Source organism: Battus philenor, unplaced genomic scaffold, assembly GCF_028537555.1.
Source record: "Battus philenor isolate CCGP_79_NKW_IND1 unplaced genomic scaffold, ilBatPhil1.0.hap1 SCAF_19, whole genome shotgun sequence".
In the NCBI taxonomy this organism is placed as follows: domain Eukaryota; kingdom Metazoa; phylum Arthropoda; class Insecta; order Lepidoptera; family Papilionidae; genus Battus; species Battus philenor.
This window is the reverse complement of record NW_027181681.1, coordinates 9874659-9900524: the sequence shown is the minus strand read 5'-3', so window position 1 is coordinate 9900524 and position 25866 is coordinate 9874659. Positions and strand designations below refer to the sequence as shown.

General features: G+C 32.8%; 2 protein-coding genes across 2 annotated transcripts; one reads left to right on the top strand and one right to left on the bottom strand.

Moving 5' to 3' along the window:
• The first annotated feature begins 271 nt into the window (after nucleotides 1-271).
• On the top strand, nucleotides 272-17009 carry casp (Fas associated factor casp). The gene is made up of 16 exons (XM_068764629.1): nucleotides 272-373; nucleotides 814-882; nucleotides 2291-2423; nucleotides 3304-3429; nucleotides 4814-4985; nucleotides 5956-6100; nucleotides 6719-6847; nucleotides 8109-8235; nucleotides 9146-9291; nucleotides 9953-10107; nucleotides 10503-10639; nucleotides 11703-11865; nucleotides 12472-12568; nucleotides 13171-13317; nucleotides 14282-14359; nucleotides 14778-17009. Exons 1-16 carry the CDS (start codon nucleotides 335-337, stop codon nucleotides 14856-14858), a joined length of 1944 nt encoding a protein of 647 aa, XP_068620730.1. The 5' UTR covers nucleotides 272-334; the 3' UTR covers nucleotides 14859-17009.
• On the bottom strand, nucleotides 15145-25357 carry LOC137921714 (ionotropic receptor 75a-like). Its single transcript, XM_068764527.1, has 9 exons — nucleotides 25342-25357; nucleotides 23831-24455; nucleotides 21987-22154; nucleotides 21172-21398; nucleotides 20866-21077; nucleotides 19735-20006; nucleotides 18731-18948; nucleotides 16807-16898; nucleotides 15145-15345 (listed from the first exon to the last, which is right to left on the bottom strand). The coding sequence occupies exons 1-9, from the start codon at nucleotides 25355-25357 to the stop codon at nucleotides 15145-15147; spliced, it is 2031 nt and encodes a 676-aa protein (XP_068620628.1).
• Between the last annotated feature and the right edge of the window lie 509 nt (nucleotides 25358-25866).

Here is a 25866-nt window from a genome sequence, read left to right as displayed (position 1 = left end):
TGGATTCATGATAGTAAACATATTAAAATTAGTAAGAATTGCAAATAAAACATTATTTGTCGTAACGATTAAGGCGTTTACCTAAATTCAAAGTACAGTTCGTATTTCAATTAAGAATCATAAATGATTTTTTACATTAATACTGAAAACAATGATCACAAATATGACTAAAAAAAATATTACCAATATCATATCCAAATCAATGAATTATTATAATGGCAACTTGTTACATATATGTATATATGCCTATGGTCAATGTTTGAGTGTGATTTGTCTGCAAATGTAAATGTCATACTTAGTAGAATCGTAGTGTTTTTGAGATAAAAATATCGGGATGGCAGAAAATAGAGAAGAAATTTTAGCAAATTTTCAGGTAATCAGATATGACTTTTCCAATTATTTACTTATATTTAATAGCTTCTAAAATATCGACTTTTAGTATTGTGAAGGTTATGTGGAGATCAACAACAGTGACTGTTAAAACTCCTTTTATCCCTTTGTACTCAATATATCGTTGTTGTAAAAGTTTTAAGAAATTTAGATAGTTATTTATATTTCGCCATAATAGTTATCTAAATATGAGAATGCTATAGGCAGTATTTACTTCCAAATTATTTCGATAAAAATTCCTTTGTGTTACTCATAAATCAGTATTTGATTCATAGTTATGTTTCAATACCATTATATTATAAGTAATAGAATCGAAGATTATGATAATATTACTCGATATCTGTCGCCAAAAAATATCTTTTACCCTAATAATTTTGTATTTTGCAAAAAGGAGTATAATTTATCAGGATTGTGCTTTTTCAGGGAATCACAAACATTGAAGATGTTGCAGAAGCAATTTTGCATTTAGATGAATCCAATTGGGACTTACTTGTAAGTTATTAATCTTGTGTACTAAGTTTAATAATAACACTATTTCTGCATTTACATTAAGAAATCTTTATACTGTGTTATAAGTCAATATTTTATGGCACATTCTTTCTATTATTTACTCAAGGCTATTATTGTTTTAAAAAACAAAGGAAGTTTATACATGCATATTTTTGCAATAGAATTGATATTATCAAAAGAAAAGTTGTATGTTTTATTTTAATGATGTACTTAGACATATTCTGTATAGCTGCCCTAATATTTTTAAGAATGCATTATGGTGTTTCGATTAAAATAATATATGAATTTTGATAAAATATTTTTTTTGTGTTAAAAAGTTATCATAACTTTTTAATATTGTAATAGTAATAATTTATACATTATTGTCATTTAAATTTAGTGGATTTAACAAACACCTAAGGTGCTTAGCCTAAACCCTATTCTTGTAGTAACAACACTTGTAAGCTTCCACAGATCCTTGGTATAAGTTGTTACTTTAAAAATTTTACCTAATTACACGAAACTCTTAAGTAGCATAGGCAGGATCTGTGTCATAGAGGGCACAGAGGACTCCAAGAGGACTTGCGTTGGCTTGTCACTTGCAACATTTTTTACAATCTAGGCGGGTACATAGGAAACAGACCCCACCTTGTTCAATTGGTCTCTGTTTTTAGTAAGAATTATTCTTACTAAACCTACCTATAACTAATAGGTACCAATAATAAATAAATAACTTTTCATTTAAGATTTCAATATGATTAATTGTGAAAACTTAGGTAAATTGTATTAAGTTTGTACTTATCTTAAAAATTATACATTTTTATATGATAATATAATGATAATATTATAGAATATCCTTTCCACTTTTATTGAAGGTGACAATGGTATTTTACATGAATAAAAAATTAATAAGTTTTGAAACCCATCAATAAAACTTTTCATTTACTGGTACCCTTTCCTTGATAACACCATAGTTACTCCTAAAAATATTACACCAAACAAATATAAAACAACTGTTCTTTGTAAGATTCATTTTATGTAATTATAGTATGGAAAACAGGCTGCAATTTAAACCTAATTACCTATAAACTAGTTGACTGATAGCACCAATAACAAGTTTTTGCTTATAGTACTTATATATTTACCTATAATAAATATGAACAAACAGGTACTGCAATGCCAATAAAATAATTTACAATTTAGATTTAGACATAATATAAATTAACTGCTTTTACTTTGAGAAGTTATTACTAAGATATAATGTATACTTAGTACCTATGTAATTTGCATATACCCACAATAGGACTCTGCATGTTCCACTTGGTGTCCCAGATTAAGATTTGCTATATTAGTGTATTATTTAGCTGATACTAAGTAAAATTCAAACAAAACAATAATGTTGTGATTGTAGACAGCTATCAACCGTGTTATGCCTCAAGATGGATCAAGTTCCCACAACTCCAGGTCACACAACAGTGACACCCATGATGTTGAAATGATAGATGAAGATATATCTGTGATAACACCAAAAACTCACCCACCAGGTAAAAATATTTGCATGTTATTTGTCACTGGATGCTGGTAGCGCAAGAGTGGTCATTGTGATGATCTTTGGGGAGAGGCATCCTTGCAGTGGGTGTCTATCAGTGAATATAATGATGTCACATGTCCCAATTTTTAGAATAACTCTAATTTTGAATTTAATAAGAGACAAAATGTGAATAAAAACTAATTTTAAATTAAGCGAGCTATAATGATAATAGCATTCTAATGCAGTAAGAACTCTTTTAATGCGAATTACTTTTATGTGATTTTAAAAGTGTATGGTTTATATTTTATCCAAAAATTTCTTGGATTAAACATTTATATGGTTTTAGGTAAAATTTTAACATATTGTACATAAGATTTTAGAAAATTATGGAACATTTCTCTTCTTTTTCAAGGCAAGTGAATTCTTCTTAGTGCAAAATTTTTTATATCCACTTTTCTGTAGAAAATAACTACCATGTAAAATGATACCTTACAGTGCTGTCTTTAAGAATAAATCATAATAGTACTATAGTTTAGCTGATATTAGTATAAAACTACTAGGCCTAGTCTGCCTTAGACACCTGTTCCCTGAACACAATATAACACTACATAACAATTTTTTTAACATACTTACATAACATATAATTCCCAGGAAAGACTAACACCAGTACTAGTTGTAACTATCACCTTGGCCAACAAAAGCTGAGCAATCGTCTGTCTCTATGGTGTTCTGTATAGAACCAGTTATTTTTAGTTTAGTAATAAGGCATTAAATTGTTTCACATGTTTTTGTTTGTTATTTATTTATTAATTTACTTCCAATTTTAAAATTCTTATAGGCAAAACAGTATAGTATAAAATTATGCACAATATTATTTTGTTTCTATTTTTCAGATCGGGAAGAAAATAATCAAGCATCAACGTCATCGCCAAGAAATAGGTCCTCCGACTTGGTAGAGCTTCAAGTCCATTTTAATAATAAGATGCATGAGGTCAAAATATCTGGAGCGGCGACAGTTAGTAAGTACATAAAAAAATATGTATAACTTAATGCCAATAGATAAACAGCATTTTACAATAACAACAATGTCTTTATTCTAACAAGACAAATTTAAAGTTGTATATTATACTCGGTAGTACAAAGTTAGGGACACCCACCTTCATGATGATATTGACAGATGACCATGTAAGTGTCATTGGAAAAAACTGGATACAAACCACTTCCAACAATCCTATTGGAAATCTGTAATGACTGTATTGATGATGATCATACTAGCTATTCCTAGCTTTTATTACATAGCTTGCACTTAGCTGAGTGATTTTTGGTAACAGCAGTATTACTACCAAATGTCAAGTATCCAAGTCTCTGACAAATTTATTTTATATCTTAGGACATATACTCAAAAAAATACAGATTGTCCCACAAATTAATGTAGCCTTAATTTGATCATAAGGCTATGACTAAAACAAAAAAATGTTTCTTTTCAACTGTTGCATTATATTTGGACATAATCATAGTAATAAATTTCATTATATAGATTAACAAAAACTGCTTTTCTTTTAAAAATTGAGCAGGGGCATATAATACAAAATACCTCATATATCTTGTAGTTAAAAAAAAAACCACCACCACTCTTGAATCAAATTAATATTATTTTTTTATGGCAAGAATTTTCAAAATACTTGGATCAGATCTTTTAACCAATATGTTTTGAGTTAAGCACTACTAAAGCATTTTGACTTGACGTTGATTTATGGGATACGTTTTTACATAAATAATGAATGTAGCAATGTGGTCTTGTAACAAAGATTGTCGGTTTGTCAGTGGTGAACAGTTGTTCATCTATAAATAACAACTTTATTTCATTGCACAGCATAAAAGCTGTCATACATAGTGATAAATAATTATTGTTCACATATTTTTTAATAAAATAAAAATTAATCTTTCTTGGATGCACAAGCCATTTTTAATGTTTCTTTGACCGATTTTATTTTAAATATGAACAATTTTTCACAATAATTTTGTGAAGATAAAAAATGACTTTAAATGCTGTAAATAAGATTCTACATATTAATTAAAATTATATGTACACATATATAGTGCATGCCACTAGGCCAGTTGGAATTCTATAGGAGAGAGATATGCCAGCAGTGGATGTTTTTTAGTAGAAACATGATGATGATGACATTTGTTTATATAAAAAAAATGAGTTGATATGTTGCGAAGTACAAAACACAAGAAAAACTTCACCAAGGCAAGATTTAATACTTAATTACAAAACTAAATAGCAATTTAAATTAGGAATAAAAATTTTGTAACTATTCATTTGTCAGTATGAAGTCTTAAACAAATTTTTTTTTGAATACAACGATATTAAATAACTATTATTATTATTATTCCTAGGTGATTTAAAGAAACATTTGGAAATTGTAAGTGGGGTACCAGTGTGTCGGCAACAAATATCAGGGCTCGGTGGGTCTCGGGCTCTGTCCTCAGCATCACTCTCTAGTCTAGGTCTTCAAAAGAATACTGTGTTGCGTCTTAAACCTGCTGATCAACTAATGGCTGATGATGAGTGAGTTAACTTTATTCATATATAGAAAAACTTTGGTATTTCTATACATACTTGCTTTTAATTGCTCCTGTTATTGGGGACCTTTCATACTCCAATCTTATTTTAGGACAGGGTTTGATATTCTTGAATGATTTATTCACTTTCTTTTCTCTTTATTTGATCTATCTTTCCTCTTCATTCATTCTACAATTTTCCATTATTCTTTTTCTTACTTATTTCCGTTTATGTATCGCCTCACTTCCTTCACCTTGTTCCTGAAATACCACAGATCCGGGTATATCACATTTTTATCATAGTTTATATTTATTTTATGCTATTTAATATACTTATTTATAGTTTTCAGTTTCTAATTTATTTACCTAACATTGTTTCGGTTTTTTATTATTGGTTCCTAGTTCTTTTAATTTAAGTATAATTTTTCTTTTCTCTACCTTCTGGTATTTTAATATTGTTTGACTGTTACGCGAAGCAAAAGCGTTACGTTATTTTATCTTGAAAACTACGACGCATGTGTCTTTGTTGCTCCGTGGGAGTGAACATAGTCACTCAAGCTACGTTCTAACACAAGTCATACTAAAATAACTTTTTACCGGTAATCATGTCACTGGCTATTTACTCTGACGTTGATTTGTTTGCTGCTGATTCTGTGGATGGTGAAAGAACATGCACAAGTAGTGATGCATAATCTCAATCAAAAAATAATAACTCATCCAAGAAAAACCTGATTTTAATTTTCAAAAAAAACTGTATTTATAGTTTCTTTATAATACGCAGAAAATTATTAAAATTGATTGTTATTTATCTAAAAAAGAGTGTTAAATTTGACAATATTGAGTCAAAATATGTCCCACAGCTTTCCTGCATTTTTGCAAGAATCGCTTAGCAGTCAAACGGGAAAAAAACAGAGTTTAATCGCATATTTCAATTACTTGAAATAAATATGATTATCACATGTTTGATAATTCAACAGGGTTGCAGATAGATTAACTATGACATATATCCTTCGCGTGAAGCATGATGAAAGGGAGTACACTCTGAAGTACCCGGGAACCAAGACCGTTCAGGAGGTGAAGAATGACATTTACTCTCTCACTGATGTACCGGTTCGAAATCAGGTAACACTTGGAAAGTTTATTGGCTTTTATTAAAATAACTTTTTCAATTTGTCTATAGTAATAAATAATTACTGCCAATATTTTTCAAATTATGAATTAAGTTATGTATTCGGACACATATTTATCCAAATTTGAATTGTTGGCTTATTATGGTAAGCACTCCTGTATTGACAAAACCTGAAGACATAATGGGAAGGTTAACTATATTTGTTTTTGAGAGTAAGCCTACTCACAACACTAACACTCTTTGTGTGTTTCAAGATTGTGAAAAATATATATTTTAGTATATTTATCACTAACTCACTGGAGCTGCTTCCACAATTTCTTTGCTTAGAGTACCAGGTACTACATAGAATTTTCTATATTGTATGTATGTATATATATATATTACGGTTATCATTAATGTCAAAAAATTTGCCAAATAGGTTAAGACCTGGTGCTTTGCGCTACCACTGCATTTGTTAGCACATATTTGTGCATAAAGTTTTTTAAACTTTTTTCCTTGATCTAGCTAAACAAATGAAGATTGTTTTATATATATTTACGAGTATATTTGTGCATAAAATATTACTTCCAAATTTTTATTTATATATATTACTTAATACATTTGTATAACAGGTATGGACAGGGTGGCCAACGGTGACAGGTCTTGATGATACTGTATTAGCAATGCTGGGGTTGGATTTGCCGCAGCATGATCTCACTATCAAACGGGCTCCGGTGAACAAACAGAAGGAATACAAAAGAGTAAGATTTACACAATTATGAACTACAAATCCAAAAATTATTAAAGTTTATTATATGTTTGTTATACTACTAATTTTTAGAACTGTCCACTTTAAATGTAGTATTAAAAAATATATTAAAGTTTGAAAATAGAATTCACTTCCCAACTGTCACAAATCGGTGTCAATTTTAATTTGAAAATTTTTGTTGTATGATTTTTAACAACTTTTGCAGACTCAGTTAGCAAAAAATTGAAAAGGCTATATAGTGCTACTATTTGCAACCGGTTCTATCAGTTTAAATGGGGTGATATTTAATACATCTGAGTAGGAAATTTCCTTCATCAATGAACATTGTAATAGTTAGTTTTTGCTTATTTAAACAAATTCCGGTATCAATAGTATCCACAAGTCAAGAAGATATTTTATAAATTAATAATCAAAAGTTGATAAATTTAAAAATATAATTGATGAGAGAGGGTATTTTCACTTAACGACTTCTTATGTTTAAATACATTCATCAAAATAAAACAAATTTGTATAGTATTATATGGGTCGTGTTGTTGGTATATTTAAAACTAAATATTACACTGCAAGACTTCAAGGTACTATGTACATATCTCAGAATAACTATGATATCTTTATGTCAATACACCCGATACCTCAATCAGACCAGTGACCATGGGAACATTAAAAAAATAAAATCTGTTTAAAAGTTAAGTTAGTCTTATTTTTGCTTGTTTTACTACCTGGCGACATGTACAGTGTGATTGTTTATAGTTCTTAGAGCTTTAAGGAGTAAATTTATAGCTCATTTGACATCAAAAGCTTTAAAACTTGTACACATATTTCTAATCATTCTGTATAAAGCAACCAATATGTATAACAAATACCACTGATCAGTAACTTCTGGCAATATAGGTCTCTAGGGACATAGTAGACAATAGTAAACAATATTTAACGGAATCAGGCGTTACTTTGCGGAAGTCCATCCTAAGTAAAAGAGGACCAGTATATAGCTACTTCCACACATGCAGTAGTAGTCGTGCAATAAAGTGCACCGCCCGCCAGCCCGCTGATAAATGCGCACGCGGCAAACAATGCGAATTGCTTCTTTCTAATTCTTACATACTAAACAATGGATTGCTTTAATATGTAGGCAATACAATTTTTTTAAACACGGTTTTTTACTATATTACAATTAGATTGTCTACCATACATTAATTGACGCCAAATGAGATCATCCTGTATAACATTGAAAATTGCTTCGGCTTTGTTCGCAGATAATTGTAGAGAGCTCAGACAGCGACAACAGTTCGGTGGAGGAAATCGAGGATGCTGGCGACGGGTTCACGGCCGAGGACGACATGTTCGTAGATTTGGTTCAGTCGGAGCGGTTACAGCCTTTAAGTGAGTTACTTCAATACATTATTGCGAAAAAATATAAGTTAGTTATAATGTATATATATATATATATATATGTTAGGGTAATTCTAAATAATAGGCAATATTATAACTAATTTTAATTGTGATAAAAATCTTATTATGTCTAACACAATGGCGGCTTCGTCGTGAGAGAACCAGAGCTATATTTCAGCACGCATCCATCTCTTTCATACAGGTGTTGTTTAGAAATCATCTTACACTCCATTTACGAATTATAACATTTAGTACAATTCTTTGTGTTATATATGTAAAGGCTAGTTTGATTACTAATAGATAATCATCACTGCATGGCACAGGTCTCCCCCAAAGATTGCCACGGTGACCGGTGTTGTGCTGCTCACATCCAGCGAGTCCCCACGACCTTCACTATATCGTCGGTCCACCTATTGGACGGCATACTTAGGCCACGTCTATCGACTCGTGTTATTAGATGTGTAGTACGTTGCGTATTAAAGAAATACTACATTTCTAAGTTTATAAAGCTTATTATAGTTCAGATACACGATACAGAAGATTACGAAAGAGTAGAAGTAGAACAGTACAGAGAGAACGAAGAAATCTGTAAGCGTTAATTTTTAAGTAATTAAATTGCAAGAGCGTGAGCGCGGCCTCACAGCGTCGTGATGCGTTTTTGACTAACTCCAGCTCTAAAACAGTAACGTACGTCGAGAGAACGCGCGAGAAGCGTTATGATTTAGTACAATAAATATGGCCACAGATAATTCAATTAAAATACTTATTTACAGCCTCTATTATCACTACTAGTAGTTATCTTTGATTCACTCCAGGTTAACGGGTAGCGAAAGATAATAAGTCGTTAATTCGCAATAAGACAAGCCGTGTTAATATATAAATAAATAAAACCGTGTTTCAGTGTCGGAGAACGTCGATGACGAGGTGCTGGGCTGTATCGAGTTTGCACAGCGTTTCCGCGCGCGCTACGGTCCAAACACACCCAACTTCTTCGAGGGCACGTTACATGACGCCATCAAGGAATCCTGTCTCAAACCTGCCAAAGAGGTAACACTTAAATATAATAAAATAAAATAACATTTATTTAACATCAACCTCAATATTTTTTTATCAGTTAAATTTATTAATTTGTCTGGATCAAATTGTAATAAAAAATTACCTTGAGCGATAAGACATTTAAGTGATACTTTGTTTTTCTTTTTGATGGTGTAAGTAAAGTTTGGAGTTTTAAATTGATTTACTATTTTCAAAATCAAGTGAACCAAATATGCTGTAAAACTGACGATAATGCAATTGAAAATTTTGTATTTGTATGACAATGGAAATAACAAAAAATGTTTTGATATGTTATTATGAGACTAGTATGTTTTACCAATCAATGCAAAATGATGATCATCATATCAACCATATGAAGGCCACTACTGGGCTTAGAAGTCTCCTATAGTTTGAAATAAGGCCCCTAGCCTGTGGCCTGTGTCCAATGTCTTCTGAAGTCCTTAACAGGGTCATATATATGTCCACCATATGAATGGACACCCTTTACTACCTTGTGTGGATGTGGTTTCATCTCAATTCTTCATTTTTAAAGGTTATGTCCGTCTTGAAACACCTTGATAGAATTTTGTCGTAGATAAAATATATCATAAAAAAATTAATTAGTTAAGGAATTACTGTGATTAAAATTTGAATTTGTTTGTATCTATTTCAGAGGAAACTGCTGGGTGTATACCTTCATCACGAGCAATCGGTGCTATCCAATGTGTTCTGCGCGCAGCTGTTGGGCTGTGACACTGTGCTGCAGACCCTTGCCGCCAATTTTCTGGTGTACGGCTGGGACCTCACGCACGCGAGCAACAACTACATGTGAGCGTAACCTACACACACGCACACACGTATACTTGACAAATTTGAGCTTTAAGTTTGTTTTGGCTTTTACGGCTTCATCGGACTCACGTAGGTTAAAAGCACTAACTTACTCAACACATTAATACTTCAGTGTTTATTGATTGTTGGTACCTAAATACATTCAGATCTAGTACATTTAAATGCCGCAATTTCCGGAACACGAAAAAATGACAAGCCATGTAGTAATTAACAAAATAAAACTCCCACTTTTCTACAGTAGTGATTCTTTCCTATGGTCATCTCTTCGATAATTGATTCGTTTATCAATAACACACATTTATTATTTAATAAAGTATGAATGGTCGTCAAAGTGAAGAAATCCAAAAAATAAAAAAAAATGTTTAATTTGACAGGTTATTGAACTCAATCGCGAATACTCTCGGTCCGGTGGCCAGCATGACGATACGCAGCATCCCAGTGGACCGTCTGCCGGCCTTAGTCATTATTATGCGCGTTCGCTCAAACACTGAGATTTACTCTGTCATCAATGGTAAGTGGTTGACTGTTGAAGATGAAGTTTTATTATACTACTTCTTTTCAGGCGTTAGATGCTTACTGCAAGGCATTGGCCTCCCCCATAATCGGCATTATGACCGGTATAGCGCTACCCGCTTAGAGCAACTTCTCACAACCCTAACTATGTCGTCGGTCCATCCAGTGGGGGACTTACCTACGCCGCGTCTACTAGCTCTTGGTCGCCACGCGAGAACCTTTTGGCCCTCGCGGCCATCGATTCCATGCACAATGTGCCCCACCACTGCCACTTCAGACAACGTTATTTTTGCTTCTTACTCATAGCAAAAATTATATTTTGTATTAATCGATTTCCTATAGTAAAACATGAAAGATAATCTTTATTATGTTTAATATAGCAAACTTTGGTAGTCTTAATATATGCAAATTCATATAAATATATGTGATATTAAAACATTTTTAGTATCAAATTTTAAATATGTAAGTTTGATGAAAATTGAGCTAAATTGGTGGTGCAACATATATAATGGTCTCATCTTTAATTTAAATTTATTCAAGTTAACTATTTTAATTTACATTCTATAGCAACATAAGACTTTAAAAACGTGTTTTATATACAAAGATTCAGATGTCTGATAAGTTCATCATGTCACTTTTTTAACTAAATTGTGTCTTACAAAAAAACTGATTCAGAAAATTTACTTTGTACACATTGTTGTTTATCATTTGGATTAAATTTTCCGTACTTAAAATGACGCTGCTACTGGCGAATAAATTGAAAGTACAATTTTTTACCTAACGTGAAATATTTATTTCCATGGACTTACCTTAAAAAATAACTTCAGATGTTATAACTTGACAAATCAAATAATTTACAATCAGTGACTTAAATTGAGTAATAGCATAGCAAAAGTTTGCCATTTTATTCTAGTGAGACAACAATTTAACCAGATAATCTAGTTATATATTTATAACTGATCAGTTATTATTTTTACAAGAAATTAACTGCCGATCCTGACTTTAGTAAACTCATGTATGCGTCCATAGAGTCGAAAATATTAAAGTTTAACAAATTACAGGCAACGTGGGCGTTTCGGAGCTTGTCGGTGGTTTAGTTGAGGCGATAGAGCGATTCGCGGCACAGAGGGAAGAGGACGCAAGACTCGAGAGGGAGCGGGACGCACGGCAGCGCGTCAAACGAGAACAAGACGAGGCCTACCAACAAAGTCTCGAGGCTGACAGGTAAAAGAAAGACAGATAATAAAATCCTTCTTTTTTATTTATTTTTAAGTTTCTAGATGAAATTAAAAGGTAAAGCCAGAAACATAGTCTCATGATGTTCCAGAAGAATAAAGCAAAAAGCAATATTCAGGATATTTCCGTTCACCACGAATCCATCAATAAAAATGGCGGTTGACAGGTCGTACGCTAATAAGTCAAAGATGTAAAATTGTGCAAAAGGCTGACTGTCTGGTACCCCAGAGACAAGCTTAGAAGACAGGGTCAAAATGCCAGAAAGTGGGAGGTGGAACTAAGAACGACATTAGGCCCCATGTGGCTCAGGGTAGCAGCTGGCAGGAGGCACTGGAAGACTTTGAAGGAAGCCTTTATCCTAAAGCACACCAAAACAAAATATATTTTAATGTAATCTAAATTTATTAAAAATAAACTAAAGTCCGGAAATAAAAGTTATTATTATCTGAAATTAATATTGTTAGTTCAACAATGTAATCAAACCAACAAACAAAGATTTGTAAACAAAATATTTGTATAGTAGTTTTTAGGATCTGCGAACTCATATTAACTATAAATGTCTTATTTAATTTATACAAATCGTTTTCTTTATAGAGCTAAAGAGGAAATCAAAAAGCAACAGGAATTAGAAATAAAGCAGGAACTCGAACGAGCGGAGACAGAAAGGTTAATGGAGGAAGCAAAGCAAGAGGTTAGTGTTTAAGTTTACTCTAAACAATACCTAAAAAGATTTCTTACACATATTGCAATGTAGAATGTTTCAGAAATAACCAATAGGCATACATATAAATGCAGTAGAGAAATACAATATATATTTAAAGTAGGAGTGTCTGTTTGTAATATTAACATAATCCCTTTTTACTATAGGCATAAATATAAATAGTACATAAACCATAATTACATATATTTTTTTTTAATTTTGTCTGTCTGTTCTGGCTAATCTCTAATGGTTGGACCGATTTTAACAGGACTTATATTGGCAAGTAGTGGATCTAATAAAGAGAAACTTGGGTTATTTTTAATTTAGAAAAATTCTTGAATGAAATTATTAAACAAATCTCACATCATTCAACAGTTTTTGGTTGATTGAATTGTTGATGAATGTAGATCGTTACCTCATTTACATGGTACTCATTTATACAGAATATTAATTTTATTTAAAAAGAGCACCTGTTTAGTTTCTGAGTATCTCTGTCTAGTTTAAAGTTTACTACTTATAACGTAAAAATAATTGACTTATATTTACTTAAATAAACACATTTTAAATTTAAATTATTTATATGTGTTTGTCAGGCGCTCCGTGCGGGCGCTGCGGCGAGAGTACCGGAAGAGCCCTGCGTCGAAGAGCGGCAGCGGGAGGTCGCGCGAATCCGCATCCGGCTCCCTCCGCCCCACCACGACGCGCTCGAACGACGTTTCTACGCCACGGATACGCTCGCAGTGAGTATATCTATATATCTTCACATACACTCGGCGATCACGTAAGGGGATGTTCGTAGAACACGTTATCAGAACCTTCAGTCATCTCACACCCTCTTGTCGTCAAACGATACCTACCCTCCTTCAAAATAAATTACATTATATAATACAATATTTTTTTTAATTATAATAGAGAAAAATTAAAATAAGAAAAAAATCAGAGTAAAACTATTGATTAACGGTCACATTTTCCTCTGTCCGCCATGTCTCTTGTAGCACTAAGTGATATCACCTAATGTATTTTATGAACGGCTCCTAATATTGCTTGTGATATAATGATCCAATCCAGGCTCTCTACTAAACGAGATTTCGTCTAAACGCCTTTCGTAATATGTAAATGCCAGTAGTGTCAGTAATAATAGACTAGAAAAAAACACACAAAACCAAACGCATGTGCACTTTTCCACACATAGGCATACTGTCAATTTTGTAAAATCCGATCCGCAGAGCTCTTCAAGCTTCTAAGCCTTGTGGTTCCAAAGATATTGTGATGATGCAGACATTTGTAAAATCTATAATATATACAGAGGGAAAGAAAGATAAATGTACATCATCAATAATGGATCAATGATCCCAAGTATGCACATACATTATCCAAATGTATTTGTTCCATTACAATTTATTATTGTTTGTATTACCGTCATTCGGTTGTACATTTACTTCTAATAATTAAGTAATGCAATGTCATATATACAGTACATACAGCCACTAACTGTAGCAATTGTGTTTTTAATTTATTTATTTTTTTTGCTTAGAATTTTCTTTTATTAATGAGTATACTTTTTTGTACAAGCCTTTAAGTGCACGTGCACTTGATAATTTGTAGTGACAGTTTAAAATATTAATAAGGTTTTGCATTGCATAGGATTCTAGAATTTTTTTAATTTGGGGAGATCCGTTACTTATCAAACATTGTCTTTTTCAGGCGTTATTAGATTTCCTCGCATCCAAAGGATATCCGAAAGATAACTACAAAGTCATCTCTAGCTGGCCTAGAAGAGACGTAAGTATATTAAATTATGACGTAAGGCTAGTACTGAAGCTACTATCTTACCGCCTAGCATAGTTTCTCAACGCGGGGGACACCTGTATAAATACATAAGTAACACTTTATAGATAGTAGGTTTAAAAAATGAAGGTATTATTTAATAGTCTTTTGTAATCTCTTGGAATAAAACTTTTATACATCCGTTTTAAATGTTTATATTATTATTACATGCAGCAGTAGCAGGTTAAAACATATAGGGCTTTATGAAATTCATCTATTTTACTCATAAATAGGTTGTCTAGCATTAAGGGTTGCCATTATATGAGAGCCTGATATTATTATAGTTACTTTTTTTAATTTGATGTTCTTCTTTTTACTGTTAATGATTCTGAGTAATATCTAGATATATTAATATGAACTCATTATTTGACAGTTAACGACGGAATCTCCCAGCAGTACGCTGAAAGCCCTGAAACTGTATCCCCAGGAGACGATAATGCTAGAGGAGCGGTGAAACTGCCTACAGCCACCGTAAAGGCACCGCTGTCGTACGGGTTTCCAACCATGCGGACTTCAACTCACTATTTTTATCCCACTGAGTTTTTATTTTCTGAATTTCCATTCCAATATCATTATATCCTTTTACATTCGAACATAATCAGGTTTATAAAAGATATACAGAGATCCTTGCGGCTGTGTCTGTATAACATAATCCCGAGATTTGAAAACAAAATCTGAATTAATTTCTAAATAACTTGAGATATTAAACTCGTTTATTTTAATATTGAAATATTATAGTGCTACCGAGACCGCTGTACCGTGCCATATAGCGCAGCAAATTTGAGACCGAAGAAAAGAAACGTGAGCGTTGACATTTGACTGACAGAACGGGACGGGTGATACTCCCATTTTCCCGTTCTCCTCACCTCCCCTAATCCGCGGTACAGCTGTTTCGGTAGCACTATAGCATCAAGATTCGTGACCATTTTATGCATAGATCGCTAAAAACAAAAATTTATTTTTTGCATATCTGTACCGTATATTAACAATCTATCGTCATCAACAGATACATTTTGAAATATTTTAATTGTATATGATGTATGTATTATATATGTCAGGGACATTGTCAGTGTTAATAAATTTTAGGATCTAATGCTATGTTTTCTTTGTTTTTTCGACAAATCATTTGACTTCATTAATTTCTTATCCGTTTGATATGAAATGAATGAGAAACGCTTGTAAATAGACGAAGATTGGGACAAATGTCGTAGAGATATATTATATGCTCAATCGACATAAGGACTTTGCTTTCATTTGCTTTAAACGTGTTTATTATTTTTTATTATATTTGCAAATTTACAACGGTGTGACGTCATCAATATCATTACTTCGTAAGACGCGCTGACAGTACTGGACTTGGGACTTCCTAACAGATTTCCAATTAGACCTGGAAAAGGACATCCTACGCAGCTATTGTCTGTCCCACTCATGCGGCCTCAAAGGTGGGCAGGCCACTGCCACTTTCACTTGCCAATCCGCTAGGCTATGTCGGTACTTTCATTTTAATGTGCATGCAATAAACCGCTTACATGAGTAAATATTGTAGTAATAAACCTGACGATAAACCTGTGTATTAATCCATTTAAGTTTTATAGTTTAAACACCAACTTATTACTTTTGAAACAACAAAAGGTGATGTCACACTGGTGTTGCCTGTGCATTATGACTAGACATCGAATATTTTGATGCGTATATACCTAGTAATATTTTTATAAAGGTGGCTACAATAACTATTTTCGGAATCTAGACAGCGACTATGGTGCCGTCTCGCTCCTACAAGCAGATACAATTATTCGTCTCACTCGCGAAATCTTGGAATTTTTTCAAAATAAAATTGATCTTCATAGTAAGCCAATGCAACAGCTTTAGTTAAATACGCATCTCGATAGACGATGTCTGGCTTAAGTCTAATTTAATCGTAGGATATTAATGAACAACAAGTCGTGATGTTTTGAAATCTTACACACCAGGCTATTACAGACGATATCTTACGTGTCGTACTACGGTTGATATGAAGCAATATCTACACACCAGTGTGTCAATGCCTCTCTAGTAACAAAGCTGAAATTTCACGTGGGAACTGAAAATATTGTAGTAATTCGTTCTGCAGACATGAAAACCTAAACTTTGATTTAAATAGTGTCATGAAAACAATCCATTGTATCACGTAAATTAAAATCGACGAATAATTACGTTTTTATTTGCGCCGTACATTAACTTATATTTGTATAAATTGCTAATGTATAGGTATAATGCGAGTGAGATGACGAGAAAGAGGAATTCAAGCATAGAAACTTTGTATTAGTGCTACCGAAACCGCTGTACCGCGCCTTATGCATGTGCGCCGCAAGACAAAGGGAGTAACAGCCGCTCCGTTCCGTCAGTCCATCGTCAATGCTTACAACGTTAGCGTTATCTACTTCTGCTCTCATCTCGTCGTACGTTTTCAAGGCGCGGTACAGCAGTTTCGGTAGCACAATATTTCGGTGTTCATCTGCCTAAAACTTACTCTATTAACTTCTTGATATTTTCTATGCAATATACAGTTTTACGATTGACTTTAGTAAGCTATATTTTACAAATTGAATTTAACCAAAATAAAGTATAACCAAAAAAATGAAAAAAAAAAGAGATCACATATATCATTTAGAATTAAAAACGTATTCATTGGTAAATCTTAGGCAGCTGAAGCATTGACTCTGTAATTGATAAGTAAACGGACGTCGTTGGATGAATTCACAAGCATATTGTTTTGAAGTTTGTAATTTTTCACTGTACCCGAAATAATAAAGCAGTGTTCTATGAGAAAGATATTTACCTGAATTATTAAACATACAAGAAGAAAATGTCCAGGATTGTTTCAATTGCCTGTCATAACTAATAATTTACCAACTTGTGTTATGCGCCCAGGACTCTTCTCTACCAATATCCCTTAGTACCTAAAGACTAAGTCTACGACCAATGTGTGTTGCCAGTTACAAAATAAAATGTGGTCTCTCGTTTTGTGCCAGTAACAAGCTCAAAGTCAACGAGCTATGAAGAAGTCTATGCTCGGGTTTTATGTAAGAGATCTAATCAGGAATGAGGAGGTCAATAAATAAACTAAGGTAAAGTGGCTGTAGGCGGGTCACATAGGGAGTAAAAGAGAGGGCCACTGTTGCCTTAAAGTTCCGGAGTAGATATCACGGACCTACAACCATATCGGTCCTATTGGGAATCTATGGGAGAGGCCAATGTCGAGCCATGGACTTTCGTCTGCTTAAATTCTTGCCTCTACAAAAATATTAAAACCACTAACTAAAGCGCTCTCAATTCATTTTCCATAGTGAAAAAAAATTGCCGCCACTAATTCACAGACTTTCCGACAGCCTTCCAGACGTGCTATAAAACACGGAGGAAACAACTAAATATACCCGAGCAAGAACAGCAAATATTAAAGAATAAATATAAAACAATTTAGGCACACGGCTTTTTGTTGCGACGCTATCGCGATTCAGTGTCCTCTGTTCCCTTCCGAAGGCAAAGCAGCGATTTACAAATGCGACTAACTCGCGTTTATAAAACGCACGACAGTATCGCCTCAAAAAGGTCGCCCGCGATGGACGAGGGGCACAAAAAAAATGAGTTTTGTTCGGATTATCTAGTTATGACAATATAAATGGCTTCATCTATGAATAAAACCTCCCTTATTCAACTTTCTAGAGTTATAAACGTGATATTTTTACCATTCAGTAGTTTACACAATAAATAATAAATTTAACACTACAGGTATGTAATGCGAGCATCTTATTAATAAACTTTACGCTTATCGTAAAATGTTAAAAAAACAAAACAGGTTCTTAGCAAACAAACATGTTTTATTTATTTAAAGTAGTTTTTTCAGTTTGCTGTTATAAGAATACCCGATTACTTCCAATCAGTATGAAATTTATTTCGTCGTGAAAGATCATTTAGTTTAGAAGTTGTGGCGCTTTACTTGCACAGGAGTGTCAGTAGTGAATAAAAATTTTAGAAAATGGCAAAAACATATTAAAAAGGACTTGATTTTAAATACGTTTTTTGTCTGTGAATTTTATATGCATATTATGAAGACTCACGCTGTATGATTGTGATTCATGAACAAAAATGTAGTGTGATGAAAATTAGATTTGTAATATAAGACTAATTTTTATTTTTGAATACATTTTTTGCTTTAAAATAACACCCACTAATTTCGAAAAGGGATTCGTTTTCCACGTAAACGTTTTATGAAGAAACCTTTTCTTATAACCCACATGGATTGATAAGAATACAACTTTTTTAAACCTTTTCTATATACATTTTTACAGGCGACACGTCTGTTCTTTCTGCTTATGTAGATCTCATATAATAAAATAATAAATGATATTATGCAGCCACAGATTAAAAATAGCAGTGGCATCGAAAATTCACGAATATTAACGGCTACAATACTGCTGTATCGTTGCTTCGCGCACGGCGGCTTGCGGCTGTCCCAGACTGATTTGATTCTATTCATAAGCCCCGATTCCAACATCCTGGTAACACTAAAAACAATTTAAAATCTTACATGATAGTTTAAGTATAAGTAAACCACTAAATTCTATACGAAACACTTTTACAGAATGCTTGTGCTGTCAGAGTAACATGGCTACTTCTACACCTGCGGGAATAATACGGTGACGGTTTACCACAGCCGCGCGGTGCAAAAATTATAATTAATACCTAAACATTTATTGAAGGTACATTCTATCAACATGACAATTATTCTCTTTTTGCTGGAAGTATGACCCACTGAAAAACTTAGGCCTCCCTCAAAGATATCCATGGGCGATATTCCATAATCGCAACGCTTGGTTGGTGTTCACAGTGTGGTATTATGGTATGCAGAGGATGCTCATGCCCATTCTATAGAAACTTGTTTGTGAGCAGTGGTCCTGTGAATCGTGATAGGAGGTGAAGAAGACATCACCGGAAACAAGGCCATAAAAAACAGATTCGAGTCCTATGAATGGTACCGAGCATAATCAAGAAGGAGGCTTATTATTTATCTTTTTTTCTGATATTGATTAACGCTGCTTGCTAAACCATCGGGGTATTTAGAGTATCAACAGATTTAAGTTGCAGAATGTTGAAGATGTATACCCAGGATCACTTTTAAGTAGTGCCTTAAGGATCTGCAATCTTGGACGTTCACCTTTAAGGTGGACAGACAACCTTGTTAAGATTGTCGGATGACGTTAAATGCAAGCCGCTTCCGAACCGTTCTTTTGGTCAATGGAAGAGGTTTAGTGGACGTTATATATCTGAAATGATAATTACGAAGTACTAACCCTTCAGCAATATATTCCCTGTACGGAGATCCTTTCACAGCAACAGCACCAACGTACTGCGGGGGAAAGAGTTGTACTTCCTTGACTTCGCAGATCTCTTGGTCGGTGAAAGTTCTTCTCATGACCCGGTAAGCAGAAGACGTGTCCACGTGGAACGCAAACCTACCACGCTTCACCAAAGCCATGCCGTACTCGGCGTCAAAAAAGTTATAAGTTTTACCTGTTGCTAGTTTCTTTTTGTAGAAGCTTAAAGTTACAGGATCTGTGGTGCTCTGCAACATACATGCCGTAAATTTCGTAAATTTATTATGATTTATGCAATTAATCAACATCATTAAATCATCAGTAATCGGGATAATCGTCATCGTAGCAATCGCCCGGACAGTTTTGTGTATTTAAAAGCAGCCGCCGTGGTGTAATCACGGAAACTCCCGGTATTGAAAATTCCAGGGCCCAATTGTTTATTGATCATTACACTGCGAATATACGGACATAATTAATCATTTGCCAGTGTTACTTGAGGCCAAATTTCACAAAATAAACCTAATATTAAGTTAATTTGTAATAATAAAGGGGAATATCACTCATTCAATTAAAATTTAAAACTCCGGGAAGTGTAAATATAAGTTGATTTTTTAATTTTAAACTAATATATTTTTGGAGAGGATATTTTTTTAAATAACGGTCATTTTTACTGCATATTATTCCTTTAGGGAATGTTACATTAAAAGCATTGAAATAGACCAGGGGTTCAACAATGAAAGTAACCACTAAAAAAGTTTCCGTTTAAAAAAAAAAAGATTAAGAAACGCTGCTATAACCCTACCTATAGTATCTGTGAGTAGACAAAAAAAGTACAATAATATTCCAAGATATTTGGTGGTCAGGCCAGGCTCTTAAGGTACAGCCATTAATCCAAACATGTATTTAGGAGTCGAAAACCTTAGGAATACAGTTAAGATTCTCTGTCTTAAATCCAATGAAACTACGGTGTGTGAAGTAGGCCAAGATGAGTGACCCCTAGTCTTAATAAGTCTGTGCAACCATGGTCTAGGTAAACACGGACTTCATTGACGAAGAAACGATTAGGAGGAAAACAAATGAATAAATAAAATATATTTATTTACATACCCTGAAGTAGTCTCTATTGAACAGCATGTCCTCAACGCCGGCGTGCAAGTCACTATCAAGCAATTCATTCAAGTTTCGTATGTTACTGAACTGGTCATTCAAAAGGCTGGACAGTACGTTTGCGTTGTAAAACTGATAGACCATCGTTGCGAACATAAATATAACAAATATTATCATTTTAGCAGAGTTCGACTTTCTATTTACTGGCATACCTTTTTTAGGATAAATATAATATAATTTAAACATAATTTTTAATTTATAAAATTTCATGATATAAAAATACAGTTAAATATCATAAGAATATACCTTGTTGACAAACTGCACTGCATATTAACAACCATAAATAACTGAGTGAAGAATCTTTCTCTGAATCAAAACTGTTAGTAGCTTGAATTTTCCGAATAAAGTAAAGAGATAATCCAGCCGACAAGAGGACTGCTAAACTGCAGCACCACACAACGCCATCTAGCGGCCGGCTGTACACGGAAAAGTATTCTGTTTGGAATTTTGGCTGGCGGAATAAGAAGCTGTGCCTGTGTAGGAAAAAAAAGATAATTAATTTTATAAGGTAATCCTGAGAATACGGTAAAACTAACTTTTTGTCACCAGTATTACACAGAATGATTGGTTATAGGTATAAAAACTTTAAACGGTTGAATATAAAGTACTTACATTTCAAAATAAAAATCTTTAAAGATTTTATACTTATTTCAATTCTCCTTGTATAAAGTGGTCACTCTGAAGGGCGATGTTAAATTAATTATTTTTTCTACCTGAATACGACAGGCCATTAACTTTTGGCGAAACGAAGTCTACAGGGACATAGTAAACAACAATTTATATTCGTACGTAGTGATCCTAATATTGAAAACAGTTTTTCTTACTACATTATCTAGTTTTCCAGAAACTATTTATTCTTGGATAAGGTGTATTAATTGACGGCATACCTATATCACCATTTAAAGGTTTTATATATATAACGTAAACACCTTATCTGGTTAGGATTATTTAAAAATATAGGTAAAATTTTGTTAAAAAATATTAAAATTTTAATTTGTATAGTTTTTTATTACTAACAAACATCGATAATTATTCAAGTATCATTAAATACTAAAACATACTTCGTTTGCCACGTTGGTACGACGTAGTTAATAACCTCTGCTCGATTGATTTTAAAAAGAACAGGTGAACATCCAAACTCGGCCTCGCCGCGCTGAAGCGATCCCACTAGCCCGTCAAAACTACCGTTACGCGAATAACCCCATGAGTTCGTTCGTTGTACAATAACGCTAAAAAGTAAAAAGTTAAAACGTAAGAAAACTGTTAATAAAATAAAAATAAATGTAAGCAATTATAACATGTACATACTTTAAATACTGTAAAATAAAATAAAAATCAAAATTGAAAAACTAAGGAGTGAGGTGGTGGATGAAAGGCATCGGAAAAGAGGGAAAATGGAATGAAAGGGTAAGACAGATGAAAAGTGGAAAATAAGGAAAAGAACGAAAGATCTAAAGAAGCATGGAAGATAAGCGTGAAAATAAAAATATTAAGTAAAAGAAATATTAAAAGAAATAATAAAGGTCTTTAACACCCCAAAAATAAGTTAGGGGTACGAGCGAATAAAAAAAAACGCTAAAAAGCACCCAATAATATAAAATTTTATCATTTTTCATTTTTAATTTAGAACAGAATATCCTCGACTTTTTTCTCATATACCTACCTATCAAAGTTTAAGTTGCCACCGAGTTCCAATTACGAATTAAATTATTGAAAAAAAAGAGATTTGATTGATAATAAATGATTAGACTGCTACGATAGGATGTCAACGCTTTGCAAGTCTCGGGCGTTTTTTGAATATGGAATTAAAAAAATAATATTTTTTTTTTAAAATATAGATATTTAATGGGGGTTAAAGTAATTATAAAGAAAAAATTAATTTTCAAAAGTAATAAATGCTAAAATATTCTTTGCCTATATTAACAGGTGAAGTCAAGTCAACCTTTCAGTTCGTCAGTGTCGAAAGCAGGTAAATTTTCGTGGACACCTGTCGAGTTTCCAATAAACCCGTCTGAACTACTTTGGGACATGGCGTTACATGACACATTGCTATAGAGTCGCTTCACGAGTAGAATTATCGTTACAGGGGAGGACAGACGGCTAGAACCACTAAGATATTCTTTCCGTGTACGATCGCCACCTACCCCGTTGTGAAAAACTGGATATCAACACAATGCTCACTCAGGTGTTGACAGAACACTGCGCGTTTTATGAATATTTATATAAGTATAAATATTAGTGGGACCGGAAAATAATGTCGCTTTCTTAAGTTAAATTCAGACGACATTTTTAAAAAAAATATTTCTAATCTACAACATATTGGCCTTCGTTATCAACAACCTTTTGCCATCAAGTATACAATTTTAAAATGCCGGAGCGATAAAAATCAATAGGTTTTTCTAAAAAATATGTAGACAGAAACGACATTACATTCCGATCCACCTAACATAACGATAGCCAGGTGTATGCCTGTGACCCTGAGGTAAGCCGAAATATAGCACATGTAAAAGGCAATTTTTCTCTTTACAAGTAGAATAAGAAATGATATAGAAACAATTAAATGTATATGTAAATAGGACTAACGTACACTAACTAATTAATAGTAGAGTGTAAATAGATTTATAAAATTCTGTAAATACGTAGTTAACGAAGTTATTAAGACAAATAAATAAGTAGTTTAAAGTAAACTGTAACATATATATTATACTTATTTATATGCTAGACGCCTATGATAATTGAGGTGTTTTTTACTCTTTAACAATAATATATTTATTGAACTTGGTTTTGTAAGGTAGTCCTGCAATCAAATTTAGTTCGATAACAGTTTTTATCCAGCCATATACCTGACCTGATTATCCATTAGGGGAACAAATAAAAAAAATCTTTAAACGTGGACGTACTTTACCTGAAATTATACATCTGCTGTAAATAACCGATGACAGTAAAAAACTTTAACTTATGCAATGTGTCGGGCTTGTCGTGTCTCGACTCTTCTAGAAAACGCCTAGAAGTCTCGTTAATTAATTTCTCCGTAATTACCGAAACACACCGCAATTTCGCCCCTTGCAAATCAAATCGACTCGGTTTATGAATATGCAACGTCGAATTCCAGAATCCCACATTTCGCACAACGAATGCACCTTCGCTATAATATCCTGTATTATATGCTTCATACAAATAATTCTTGTTCTCGTTCAAGTCAATCAAAATTAAATCAGAATTAATTTTCAGATTATTCTGTGATATAACACGTATCGTTGAATTAAGATCCAATGTTTTGATAATCATAGTGACTCTATGCCCAGATTCAAATTTAGAATGCCTATCGACCACATTTTTCCATCGGGCACATGATGTGTCTAACACGATCCCAGTTTTTGCTACAAATCTATACTTGTCAAAATCGTAATCACCCACTACCGATATTTTAAAATTTCCACCATTAAAAGCTTTTTGTAATAAAATCATTTGCGACGCGCTATGGCAATGAAAAATAATTCCTTCGTTTATACCGTTATTCCTTAGTATTTCTGTAATTAAATAAAATTGGGGAAAAATTGAAAGCAGAATTTTTAAAGAATGTGTGTCCATGGCTACAATATTGGAACAACTTGGGTTCTAAATTTAAAATAAGGTTTTAGTTTCTGCTTTAAAAAGAATGAATAAAAATTATAGTCCGCTATCAACCTCAATTACTGTCAACGGATGTTAAATGAAAACTGAAAAGCAAATTGCTTGTTGTCAACTCAACAGACAGCGATGGTGTATATCAAATCAAATCAAATCCGCTTTTCATTTTTAAACATCCTGTATCGCATCATAAATTCATATTGCACATCAATATAATTAACATTTATTATATTAATAATTGAAGTGATAGGCGTAAATGTATACCTTATTTTTAATGTACGATTCACGCTGTCCGAGAATAAACAGTTGCAGAAATAATTAAAAAAATTACAAGATAAACGTAAGAAAAATCGTTTTCAAAATTCGAATTACAACATATAAAAAAATATTGTTTACTATCTGTCCCTGCAGACTGTTCTACCAGATGTTAGTGCCCTGTCGCATATAAAATGTAAATCTCACATTTCCAATATGAGATTTTTCTTTACCAGCCTTTTCTTCTGTAACCTTGTTTAAAAGTTTTTTATAATGCATATACTTTACTATTCACAATAAACCTGGTACCTCGTTATATTTGATTTAACTGCAATTTAATTAAATTAAGCACAATTTTATTTGACATAAGGTATTATAAAAGTTACAACGTACGATAAACAATGACATACAAGTACAGATATAAAAAGTTTTATAGTATTATATAAAGCAGGATTTGATTTGGCAGGACGTCTGCGTTTTCTTTTTGGTCAGTAAGTATACATTGGCCTTCTTTTGGCTTTCTTCACACACTTGAGTCGGATTGCATGTCCGATATCATTCATACTTGCGTATATAACTTTTGAAAAAAAAAGGGATAGGAAGCATCTGTATAAATATATCAAAATTTTAATAATAACTTTGTTTCAACAAGATCAATGTAATTAATTATTTATTTCCCCTTCTCTAATTAAGTGCAAGAAAAATTAAAACTGTAAACTTATAAAAGTTTAAATCCAACACATGTCTTAGTTTAACTATTGTGCTTTAATTCAAACTTTTTATACTTTAAGCAAAAACTACGAACAAGTGTACTTTTTATATAACATATAAAATGCAAAATAATTCTGTTCAATGGACTTAATACCATGTTAGCATCGAAAATACTCGTAATAATAAGTAGAAATATTATTATTATTATATTTAGTTATTATTAACAATGTTATGATTTCAATATGACAAGAAATATTTTTTGAAAATTATTAATACTAAGATGGTGCAAGATCGAATCAAAATTGATCAGATCCACAGAAGATTCAGTCACCAACATAGGTCAAA